Source organism: Sander vitreus, chromosome 22, assembly GCF_031162955.1.
Source record: "Sander vitreus isolate 19-12246 chromosome 22, sanVit1, whole genome shotgun sequence".
Classification (NCBI taxonomy): domain Eukaryota; kingdom Metazoa; phylum Chordata; class Actinopteri; order Perciformes; family Percidae; genus Sander; species Sander vitreus.
In genome coordinates, this window is record NC_135876.1 from 21,196,823 (window position 1) to 21,209,418 (window position 12,596).

Genomic DNA, 12,596 nt, shown 5'->3' on the forward strand with positions numbered 1-12,596 from the left:
TTCTGATAGTGTCAGCAAATCAAAGCACCCAAAGCTCTTTTTTTATTACAAAGCTTAATCAAATGATCCATTATTGCTGTGATATGTGGACTGCATAGTTAAAACTTAGGGCATTGGATATGTGGGGGGAAACGTTGAGATGGAAAAGGAGATGTAGCATCAGCGCTGCGGCAGCTTGGGTGACGACACACAACATTATGTCTGCCATCAAATCGCCAAGCCCTAGTGCAAAGATTAATGCAACTCCCATTTGCATCAGGAGCTGGGCAATCCATCAAACGCAGTCAGTTAAGGACTAGTTTAATGAAAAAATACCACGCATGGTTAAAGGACTCATCTTTTTGTCTTCTCTTTCCCTCTTATGTCTGCTTTTGCTTCTCAGGAAATGTACAAAGCCAGCAAGTATGAGGTGTCTCCTGACTTGAAGCATGTGCTGCTGGCCTACAACGTTGCACCGGTGAGCTTCTCATTTGTTTGCTTGTTTTTTGAATTAGCAATTTGACAGCCAAATATGTCAGCCACCTCCACTGGGGCGGGGGGGGGTGATGTGGTACATATTCGTAGTGCAGCGAAGGCAGGGGGGGGGAGGAGGAGGGAAGGCAGGAGAAAGTAATCATGGCGGGGTGTGAAGGCCTGTCGCACACCGCTGCCTGTCAGCGATGGCAGCGGGGGCCAACACAGCCGAGTGGAACTGTAGCAAGGGAGGCAGAAACACAAACAAACCCCTCGGTGCTGAAACGGGCTCGCGGGGAGGGAGATATGAGATAAGCAGAAGGAACAGGACGTATTGGCTAGGAATTTATCATTGCTGTGAAATTCTGAATAAAGTGTCCCATGACTACATCAGCTCTGCCAGCACCTTGATATGCATCAAAGCATTTCAGCTCCTAATATAGGTGGATCAGATATATTGAATCATTTTAGTCAGCCGATGTCTGTATGTTTATTTCATGCTGCCTCACCACTGGAGAGTTTGTGCCTATTGTTAATGCGTGAAAGATGCTGGGAGAGATATAACCTTGTGCTATTGCCTGAGATGAATAGAGAGTATTATGTCAAACTAGAGATGCCTCGTGTGTTGTTTGGGTTTATTATTCCATCCAAACCTCCATCCCGTTGATATATGTCATTCCTGCTATACGCTCACTGTAGCAGCACACAATGCACAGTCACGCACACCACATCTCTGTAACATGTTGCATGGATCGCGCTTGTTCACAATGAACAGTGTCTGCATACTAACGCACAAACAAATCGCCCTCCGTTTGTGTCTCCAGTAGGGAGTGACTTAATACGTTCCTGGATTTGTAGCACAAACAAGATGAAACTATTTGTAACACGCACAGTTTTTGTAGAAAACATCTGTCAAGAAATGTTCATCAATAGATAAGATTTCAAAGATGAAAGGCCAGTGTTAGAGCTCTTTCCAGGTTTTTATCGTGTAGCCTAGTGTATTTTTGTATGACGTAGAGTGAAGTCCAATGAAATCCAAAGCAGCTTTAAATAGAAGAGAGACAAATATGTTGACGTGGAGAGTAATTGAAGAGTAACCTAACAGCTATGGCGGTACCCAAATCAGATTTTTTTTTCCCGATTTGAATCATATTTGGCTGTTCAATACAAAAAAATTACTATTCTTTCCTTTGCAATCAGAACATCCATTGGGCTGACAACCAGGGAAAACTGTGCTAAATGACGTGTTTAGCTGTGCCTTCACCATTGATATCTATGTCTTTAGATAGTTGAGTGTGGGAAACACTATTCAGTACACTCGCCCTGCTAGAATATAAAAATATAATGGAATGCACACTTACTGACAAAAAAAAAAACGACTGCAGGGTCACCGATGGATGATTCGACTCCTGGATTTTCAGGGGGCAGCCCTATTAACAGCAGCATGAAAGGATATATTCTCTGCCTTGTCTGGTTAAAAGTGTAAAGGCTGTTTCACATGTAACCACACCCAACAGTGATGTCACGGTGTACTGACACACCCTAGAGTACAGTTGTACATCACTGCAGTGGGGTGGGACGTTAAACCACTGGTGGTCATTTTAACGGGGTGTTAAGTTACTCTTAAACATTTGTTTTGATTATGTAATGGACCTGTAGACCAATATAGACCAAATAAACAAAAACTATAACAATGTTATTGCACTACCTATGTTCTAGATTTTATGTCAGTGCGAAAGATTTTCAAAGTATTCAAAAGGAACACCTTTTCAATTTTCATTTCAAAGAATTCATTATTGTCAATTTCTAGAGCTTTTTTTTTTTTTTGTACATTCTTTATTTCTTATAACTTTTTAGTAAGTCTTACCTTACTGTGACATCCACATTATTCCTTACGAAATAACACAAAAAAGAGGCCGTTTTTAATCAAGTTGTCAAGGTAAAACTGCAACTTGCTTCATGTGAAGTGATCTGATGTGAATCCTTTTCTTCCAGGTGTACCAGCATTCTTACACGGCCTTCTACATCATCTGCAGTCTGGATACTCCGTAAGTAGGCGGCAGGGCTGCATTGTTCCATTGTCATTATCTTATCCTACTGTATAATATCTCACCTGACTTCGCTGCCTGTGGCTGTGAAAGCAATTCATTGTTCTTACAACTACCCTCTTACAAAGTTACATTAACTACACTGTTATCCTCCACCAATGCTATCTGTGAGGTGAAAGGGTTATTAAGTGATCTGTGACATCAAATGGCAGCCAGGTTTGCCGTTACATCTACAGATCTTACATCTGAACAATTAAAATGCCTGGAGAAAGGAAGAAGCGTTAGTGAAGCGTGATAAGGATGCGCTCTTTGCTGCAATTTAACCCCTCTGATCGGCATTCCTTGTGTTAAAAACATATGAAAGAGTAACAGAAAATGTTCCTGACAAACAACCCGAAATCCTGGCACACATTTTCAAAGTAGTAAAATCAAAAAGCCAGAACTCGAGGAACTCAATTAACTGGTACTGATCAGCTGCAGTCAAGACATATTAATGGCCATATTGTCCAGTTAGTAGACACTTCACTTTTTTTACCTCACCTCCTCAGGTCACAGTATTATGGCAGTGTCAGTAGCTCTCATGCTCAAATCTATTTGTGTGCTGCCACCCAGTGGTAATGTGCCAAAAAAAAAAAACAACACAGCTGATGACCTCATTCATCCTCGGCTCCAGACAAAGACATAGAGCCAGTGGCACCTCTAATTCTGCAGTCTGCACTGCGCAGCACTTTTCACAATAAGTAGAGGTGACACTGTTATAGAGCTCTGGTATTTATGGATACAATTAAACTTGTGTTCTCAGATGTGCTACACTTGTTCTTCTCCTGCAGCAGCACTGGGAGCAGACACTCACTGTGTGTATGTGTCTGCACTTCTATCTGATAGCATTGTTTCCTCTGTCTGTGCACCACAGGGCGACGTGGAACTTGAACCCTCCAGAGGTGCGAAATGCTCAGCTGCAGTATGCAGGCTGGGGACCCCAGGACCAGCAACTGGTATGAACTACAATATGTGCATAGTGTCATCTCTGTCTGCTGGCCAATAAAGTTTCAAAGTTAAGATTCAAACCGTCTTTATTGTCTAACAATAAAGCATAAGTGAAAAACACACACTGTGAACATTCTTGATTATAAAAGTTAATATGGCTATGCACAATTTTGCTATGTGCCAAGTGCTAGCATGCAGTGTGCTTTACTGCTAGTTTATAAAGTTAATGGAAGACAGAATTAAGGATTTTATGGGAATTTATAGCGGCCCCCTAATGGGAGGAGTTGGAATGAGTGATGAAGAGGTTGTGAAAGGTACTTGTTTAAACCTGAATTCATTGATTTTTTTTAAATATCGTGGCTACTTGGGAGCAGCACAACAAGCTGTGAACACAACATTGACAAATAATCATAAAGTTTATATGGCAAATGTGCAGGCGATGAGATCAAAACTCTGAGCTGAAAGATGCTAAAGTGCCTTGTAGAGCTGAGGGGAACTGCAGATTAATAATTCTCTGTGGATTCATCACTGCAACCGACACCTTCTACATACTGTACATGTAGTCTTTTGATCCACAAGAGCAGCTTTGAGGTAACGTGTGCAGTTGCCCATGTCAATCTTTATACAGATGCCAACATCCTTTGAAGGATGAAGCACATGAAGGTGGTTCAAGCCTTAGGTAGAACAAAACTAAAGGTGCTTTTAAATGCGGCGTGTCAAATTACTAAGTCAGATATTTCAGGAAATTAAACATCAATGGTATTTAGGGGCAAGTTCCATCGTACCTGAGCTTACAGTAAAGGTTGTGACATTACAGTTAAACACACAACTGACTGGCAAGCAGGGTATCAGGGTAAATAAATCCAACATCCATGTACCTGTAGCACCCTCTGATTCACAGAATCCCCCAAAAATTCTGACTTTACGAGCTGACCAAGATCACCTGAATACTCCATTGCATAGACCAATTAACCAGCGCACAACTTATTATGGGATACTCAAGGCTGCAAAGGATATACAGGTGGTGTCCTCTAAATTTGGTGGAAAGACAGCTGCATTTTTGGCCACATTTGGAAGATGTGTGACAGGCCTTCTTGGCCCATTATCACAAATTCAGTCCAGAAATCATCGGAAACTTTAGAGGATCTAGCCCCTGATTAAGGACTCGGATAATCTATATATTTCAGAGGCAGCATTTTCCGTAAATCAATGGTATGGTATAATTTTGAGTTTTTGAAAGCAGCACACAAACTATTTTGTCCCTCAGGGTGTAAATTTATACCACTGATATTTCCCAGTTAACACATTCAAATTAAACACTATTGTTTGAATCACAAGACACAATGGTCGTTAGCAACTCTTCCAAGACTATTCGTTTTCCGCCTCCATCATTACAAAGTCGCACTTGTCTGAACATTAATGAGCTTCAGTCTCTTGGTTTGCAGGGCAGACAGAATGTAAGTGATAACATCCTGCAGCACAATGCTATTAATTACCTGTTATCTCATCAGCGGAGTAATTAACACAGTCGCTAGATTGATATAGCCTCGAGTTTCCCACCATTAGTCATGAAATGGTTTGACTTCCATCAGGAGTGTTATGTTAGCATGAAACTGAGCAGCTGCTGGTTTCCCTGAAGGTTCAGATGTCCTCTGTAGAAGAGGTGGAGGTTGAAGTGAGAGATGTCCATCAGCTAAAACAAGCTAACGCAGTCTGCAAGCCAATGCATGTGTCGTCATATTCAGACATCTAATATACATAAATCAGCCCACCTGCTGTTCTGTTCCCAAATCCCTTATGCACTTAATTAAATGTCCTGTACTTTCCCATAGTGAGCACATGCATGCCCATATTTACACTCACAAACCCATCTGTCCAGCCACATGTTAAGCTATTTGTTAGGCTAAAAAGTCAATGTAAATGGGTAAATACATGGCATCTTATCTTTTGCGAGGCATGTGTCTGCACAAAGATGTTTTGTACATTTATTTTGTGGAAAGTAAATCCCCCAGTGAATGAGAGTTTTTTTTTTATAGCTGTAGGCAGCTAATCTTCAACATGTGGCTGACACACATTGACACAATCAAAGTTTGGACTCTCAGCCCCAGAAGGCCTAACCTTTGTATTACATTAGAGAGAGAGAGATAGTGTGCATGTGAGATTGAGAGATATCGAGAGAAAAAGGGACAAACTGTAAGACTCTATCCAAGTACATTTTGTCCCTATAGTATGGGTCAACTTCCTAACACATCTTGATAGCATCTTTCTTTAGACCTTTCCTTCCTGGCCAAAGCTTAGATTTTTCAAACTCCATATGTAACGCAAGACTACGAGTGTACAACCATGCTAGAGGCCCTGTGAGGCTGTACTTAAATTAAATGCTAACATCAGCATGCTAACAAGCTCATAATGATTGTGGGCTCTTCTCTTTTCTCTATTTTCTGCCTCCTCGTCTCCTCTCTCCTTCTGCCTGTGACCCGGAAAGGATGTCTCAATTCCTAAAATGCATCTCGAGGAGAGAGGAGGCTTGCCAGAGGAGCTGTGAGCGAGGATGCACAGGTGCATTATTATGAATCCCACTGCTTTTCTTGGCAAGACACGCCCTGCGTAACATTCAAGCACTTGGATTGGCCAGGCATCCAGGCTCGTGCAAGATATTCAATTTGTTCAGGTCCTATCCCCTGACCAATGGGCTTTCCTGACCCTAAGCACTACTAAGCAATACCTCACCTCAACCATCTGCCTAAGCACTTAGCTTCTATGCAGGCTGTGTCTTTCCAAGAAAAGCAGTGGGATTCATAATAACTTTGCACAGGTGTGGTGTGTGCGGAAGTCTATTTTGGCACCCGTGACGTATAAAAGAGGAGTGAGACACAGCTGAAATATAAAAACTACGGCAGCTGTGCCACACATCCTATTTAATTGATGTCTCATTTTATTAAATGCCTGTTGCCTCGCCTCCTCTCTCCTCGTGTCTTCCTTGCCTCCTCCACTCACATCTGAGGTGGGAGGGACTAAGATGCGAGGAAAGGAGTCAAGGATGTACAAACTGAAAAATAAAAAGAGTGTTAGCATGCTGAGGTAATACGTTTACCATGTTCATTGTCTTAGTTTAGCATGTTAGCATGTACATGTTGGCTAAATAGCACAACAAAAACAACACAAAGTATAGCTGAGCCTGATAGGAATGTAGCATTTAGTTTTGCAGGTGAAAAATTGGTAGATCGCCCCTTTAATACCGCTTGAGAACACAATAATTTGACATTTTGGAGTTGTTTCCTTTAATGTGTTATGTATACATTCTCCTACCTAAACAGCACAATAGTTTTCTTGGTAAAAAAGTGCAAAGTAATGCATTCATCATTCTGTTGGTGCAGTTTCAGTTGCATGGCAACCACCAGCCCAAAGTTTGTATAATCTCCTTCAAATATTCTCGCTGAGGATAAATGTGGATCGCAGCCATCACTGGCAGGTTTCTACCTTCCTTCAGAGAACGGGGCCAGGTCTTCTCTCTGTGCCGTGGCCTAGATTAGCTTCTATACAGGGACTCTATCTGCACCAAAGTGACACCAAACCACATGGGCCCCTAGCTCACGTCTCCTCAGGAAAAACTAATTGTGACAGATCCTGTGTTACCTTTAAAGAGATGCAGGGTTTGCTGGTAAAACTTTTAGCTGGGTAGTTATTTTTTCTGTGTTTATACTAAATGCCATATTGCTGTCACACAGTGTGTAGTAAAAGATTGAAAAATGCTAAATTACTGTCAGTTCATGTGATAGATTCTCTGTAGCGTTGGTCCTTTTTTTTCAGTGTAGAAAAAAAGTTTTAAAAAATCAACATGCAGCAGTCGTAGCTACAGTATTGGATTTCCTGCTCTACATCTTCCCATCATTTAGACTTCTCAGTGTGAATATGTTTTTGGAGAATCATTCACACACTGATACCATGATATACCGACTCCAGGCCCACAGATTCCCTAATCCTTGAGATACTGAGCAAACCCTTTTCTTTAATAGCCTGAGATTGATTTCAGCATAGCATTAAGGCTGTAACATTTAAAAATTCCAGCCCCAAGAGCCGCCCGCCCTATCACGTTCTCTGTGGGTGCTGATGATCTATTATTCTTTATAATGAAAGAGTTGACCTTCAGTTATCTTGAAACCCCTGCAGGCCTGTAAAGGAGAGCGTCAAAGTCAAAGTTTGGTCCCAAGGTTTGCTGTCTTATCAGAAATTGAAAAGACTTCTTTTGTCCTCTCGCACTCTTGTCAAAGTCTTTGGTTTCATTCTAATAAAAAGGTGCTATTGCCAATAGGTGCACTCTATGGTGTGTGACAGGTGAAAAGCACCATGCTAATGTGTGTCTCGACCCGCAGGTAGATTTAAGCTGCGATAGCATGACTTCTGCCTCCCCCAGGTTTCCCACCTGCGAAATAACGTGTCGGTACAAATACTAAAATGTCCTCAGGTTTCCTCTTGTGCGTGTTGAAAATAATAATGTAACAGCTTATTCACAATGAGGAAATTCCCTGTAGGAAGGCAGTCACTTAGGGTCAGCTACATACATACATACGTTCATGGAGCTGGAAGGGATTCAGTGTTTTTGCACACTTCAGCAGGAGAGAGAAGCTCTTATCGCAGGTTTTTCTTAGTTTAAAGATAGGTTGTAAGGTAAGTTGGTCTATTTTTTTATTTTTTTCAAAATATGGTAGTATGATGTATTTTCTCTCTCTCTGGCTCTTGTAGATCTTCGTTTTTGAGAACAACATCTACTATCGCTCCAGGGTGGACAACCGCTCCATTCGTCTGGTGTCTACTGGCAAGGAGGGCGTCATCTTCAATGGGCTCAGTGATTGGCTATATGAAGGTAAGGCAACAAAATGTTGCCATGAAAGGAAAAGTTTGACTTTTGTTGAATTACACTTATATAGTTAGATGAGAAGATTGATACCACTTTCATATCTGTCTGTTTAATATGAAGCTAGAACCAGGAGACGGTTTTCCAATATTTATGCTAAGATAAGGTGCTCGTTTTTTCCTGTATTTTCCAAAATGTTTGACTATTCCTTCGAAGTGACAACTTGGCTTCATGGGGACTTTTCTATATCTATTTCTCTGTATATTTACCCCCAGAGGTATTTAGCCAGGCATTATTTAGCAAGGCTTTCAGACAGAAATATCAGGTAGCCTGCAGCTCTAAAGCTTGTTCAGTGACTTTAGGAAGTCACTGCGCCTGGCCAAAAATAGTCGCCCTCATAACCCCACGGAAATCTGCAGATTAAACAACAAGAATGTGTTAAATAATAAGCTTTAGAGGTGCTGCTGAGCAGACTGTTTTAACTTTGGACACAGCCAGGCTAGCTGGTTTCCGGTCTTTATGCTAAGCTAAGCTAACCACTGCTGGCTATAGCCTTACATGAACGTACAGACATGAGAGTAGTATCCATCTTCTCTTCCAACTCTCAGCAAGAAAGCAATTTTGGTTGTGACATAATTTACAGGATAGGAAAGAAGACAAAACTGTATTTTTCCTGACTTTTCGCTTTGGTGGAACTCACCAATCATTTATGTAACGTGATGAGGGGTCGCATGTCGACAAAGCTTCATTTAAAAGGTTCATAAAAGGTAAAAAGGTTCAGAACCACAGACCTAAGTCATGATGACCAATATGGTGAATATGTAAAGTGAACCCTTTTTCCTCCCTCTGTCTTCTCACTCTATCCCATTACATTAATTTGAACATTCTGCAGTTACCCACGTATTAGAGAGTAATGACATGAGACAGTGTGACTCCCCAGCGGCTGCATCCACATTAGTATCTTTGGCGTGTAGCACTTGATTTCTTGCAGGTAAATTAAAAGTGGAAACTGCCAATTTCCTTCTGCTTTACACAGCCCCGAAAATGAATGAATGTTCTACATCGGTTGATTTGCATTAATTCAGCGCTGGCGTATGTCGTACACACTCTGATACAGATGTCATGGTGCTCTCCAAGCGCCGCCGCCACCGATCAAAGCTCACCTGTGCGCCTCGCAGTTAAAAACGGGACGGCTGCTGTGTTAGCGTTCAACTAATGAATTTATATCCGCTGCGCTGGGTGCACTCTCTGCTCCAGTGGAACTGTGTTTTAATAACAGAGCAACAGGGAGATGGGGAGCGGCAAGCACATAGATATAAAGATAGCAGAAATAGAGACTGCCTATGATATACAGAAAGCTGTTAATCCTCGAGTAGCACTGTAAAACAATACATAACTGTTTGTTAATGTAAATGGCTGCCACCTAGGAGGCCTGTGAGGATTTATAAGCTGTGACACAGAGGTTATCTGTGGTCACCAGTGCACCAGGACAAAGAGCTGTGTGGCTGTTTTCTCTCCAGGACTGGGCTGCTTTTTTAAATTTAATTTAGTCAACCCACGGCTCCTCTTATCTCCTATTAGCCAGGCTGACTTTTGAACCCACGTCCATCCTTCAAGAGCAATATTCATTCTCGGCCAGTTAAACATTAATCAGAGCGTTATTTCACTGTCTGACCCCCTGACTCATATTTATGCGCTGCTGAAGGCCTGGTAATTTACACTCATTATTTAGTGCAGGATAAATCTTTCACTGAAGGATGAAACACAGAATCATAATGCAGAAATAAAAGTGAATTGATGAACAACAGAATTGTATTTTCTTTATTCCTGCACATAACTTTCCAAGTGTAGCTAGTGCGATGTGATGGCATGTTGAGATTCTTCCAGTCTGTTTCATTATCTTGAGATATCACATAGTAGAATATTTGGTGCTTATTTTTTCTTAGCTTGTTTTCATGAAATGTTATATTATTCAATTAAATCAAATTTAAAATATCAGACATTATTTTAAGTTGAGATTGCATACAGTATACTAAAATAATTACACTTAAGGTAATAATGTAGTTAAGGCAAAATCCAAAGATAACAGGCTTAAATTAAACTAATTATTAGTAATCATGGTTGCTTTGGTTTGCTTTGCCGTAGTAGTTGGCTAATTAAGTATAGTTGTCCATCGTCAGTTTATTGGGTACACCAAAGCTACAGTCTAATCAAACAGCACTGCCCTGAATCCTACCCACATGAAGATTGTAATATTCAGATTTGTTAAGTGTTTTAGAGAGGTGTTGATTCAACTGCAAGGTGATTTTGAAGGCTGTAGTCTGTGTGGCAGTTGGATTGTATGGGGTTATACTTACTGGTGTTACTATAATGTATAATATTTTTCTATTACACCCCCTATGCACCACACAAATTAAAGATTAAAGCATAACTTTTCCCCTCAAAACATACTACTTCACTTTGATTGATTGCTTAGGAGCTATGAGGATACACTACATGGCCAAAAGTATGTGGACACGCCTGTTGTCTGGGGATGTTTTTCATGATTTGGGATTGGCTCTTTATTTCCAATTCAGAAACCAATCTTAATGCTACATCATTGAATAATATTTCCAATTTTTATGCTATTCCCTTGTGCCAGGTTCATATAGAATTGTTTTTTCCCCCCGCCTGCACACAGCCCTGACCTCAACCCTGTTGTTATTACTGTACCTTACGGATGAAATGGAACCCTGACTGTAAGCCAGGCCTTATCAGTGGCCAACCTCACTAATGCTCTTGTGGCTGAATGGGAGCAAATCCCTGCTGCCAGGTTCTTAAATCTTGTGTAGAACCTTCTTGAAATAGTGGAGGCTGTTATAGTAGCACATTAACGCCTGTGAGTTTAGAATGAGATGTCATATATGGGTATAATGTCTTACTCCACAGCGCTTTGGAGATAGGTCTGGCAATGCAAGACTAAATGTTCAGCAATGTTTTGCCAAAATAAATTCCAAGTAGCTGATGATTTGATTTATTTTTATCTGGTTGTATTTGTTTATTTGTGCTAATGCACTAAAAGTCCTTTTCATTCCTATTCATGATAAATCCCCTTTGAAAGAAATGTCTATAAGCCTGTAAATAGATTTGGCATTGGCCCAGTGGTGATACCAGCATCTGCAGGGGAGCTTAGAAGTGGCGCCAGGTTGTGTAATGTTTACAGTCATCAGTGGGACTGCAAGGCAGAAGATTTTCCAATGCTAATGACTCAGACTCTGCTCTGGCCAAGGTCAAGCTGAGGCTCAGACTACCGAAGAGGAGAAATGAGGTCTTAAGCCCTGGCTGTCGCTGCGCGGCAGATTTGATGCTGAGGGGTGAAAGGTTGGCAAATAATCTCCCAGGCTTTAATATCCTCTGGCTTCCATGGCTGTCTTAATGCATGAATGTGTATGTGTGTGTATAGTGTGCATGCAGGAGAGACAGAAAGAGACGGGAGAAGAAAAAATTAATAATTAAAGAGACAGCCAAGAACCCCATTGGCAGCGTGTAATAGCCCAAAACGCCTCAAGAGAGTCTCAAGTGTTCTGTCATCTGTCGGCTGTCTGATTGTTGAGGCTGTACTGATACTGACACATCCTGCAGTGTGACGCCGCCCGAGGAAACAGCTGTTTATTGGGCTCTGGTGCACCAAGATAAAAACCCGGCGTCGCTTTGATTTGAGTCATGTTTGCCCCATAGATGTTTGGCTAGATGACGGTTTGCATTGAGAGGCTTGTTCATAGGGTTGTGTGTGTTTATTGCTCTGTTTGTTGCTGAGCCTGTGGGGCGTAGAGTAACCACATAATCAACACTTGTGTGCTAGAAAGGGAAAGATTTTTAAAAGAAGTAAAAATGTTGTTTGGTGTAAGAACAAGCTGAAACTGATGTGACACACAGTTGAAAATATTTTTTTAGAACTTTTTTAGTGCATTTAGGCTGCATTGCTTGGATTTGGGATCTATTTCTTTGACACGGTCATTGTAGGATACTGATTTGGAGTTGATTAACACACTTGTCAACATTATAAATGACATATTTGGGGCTTGTGTTTTGAATTATTTGTAGAAATCATGGAGCCAAATACTTGCATTATGGAAAAAGATATCTTTTTTTTCCTATTTTATTCCCAGTGTATATACTGTAAAAAAGAGTGATGGGATAGGAAGTGATGTGATGTCAGGTTTTGGAAGGAAGTGAGATTTGTTTGTATCAATTTGTAACATGGGTGCAAAGTG

At 41.1% G+C, this 12,596-nt stretch overlaps 1 protein-coding gene across 1 annotated transcript in view; it reads left to right on the forward strand.

The window, feature by feature from the left end:
• dpp6a (dipeptidyl-peptidase 6a) overlaps window positions 1–12,596 on the forward strand; it is a 168,034-nt gene that overhangs the window by 127,639 nt on the left and 27,799 nt on the right. The window contains exons 5-8 of the mRNA XM_078280445.1: window positions 383–457; window positions 2,449–2,501; window positions 3,415–3,496; window positions 8,232–8,352. Coding sequence (XP_078136571.1) covers window positions 383–457; window positions 2,449–2,501; window positions 3,415–3,496; window positions 8,232–8,352 — 331 coding nt within the window. The remainder of the gene's footprint in view (window positions 1–382; window positions 458–2,448; window positions 2,502–3,414; window positions 3,497–8,231; window positions 8,353–12,596) is intronic.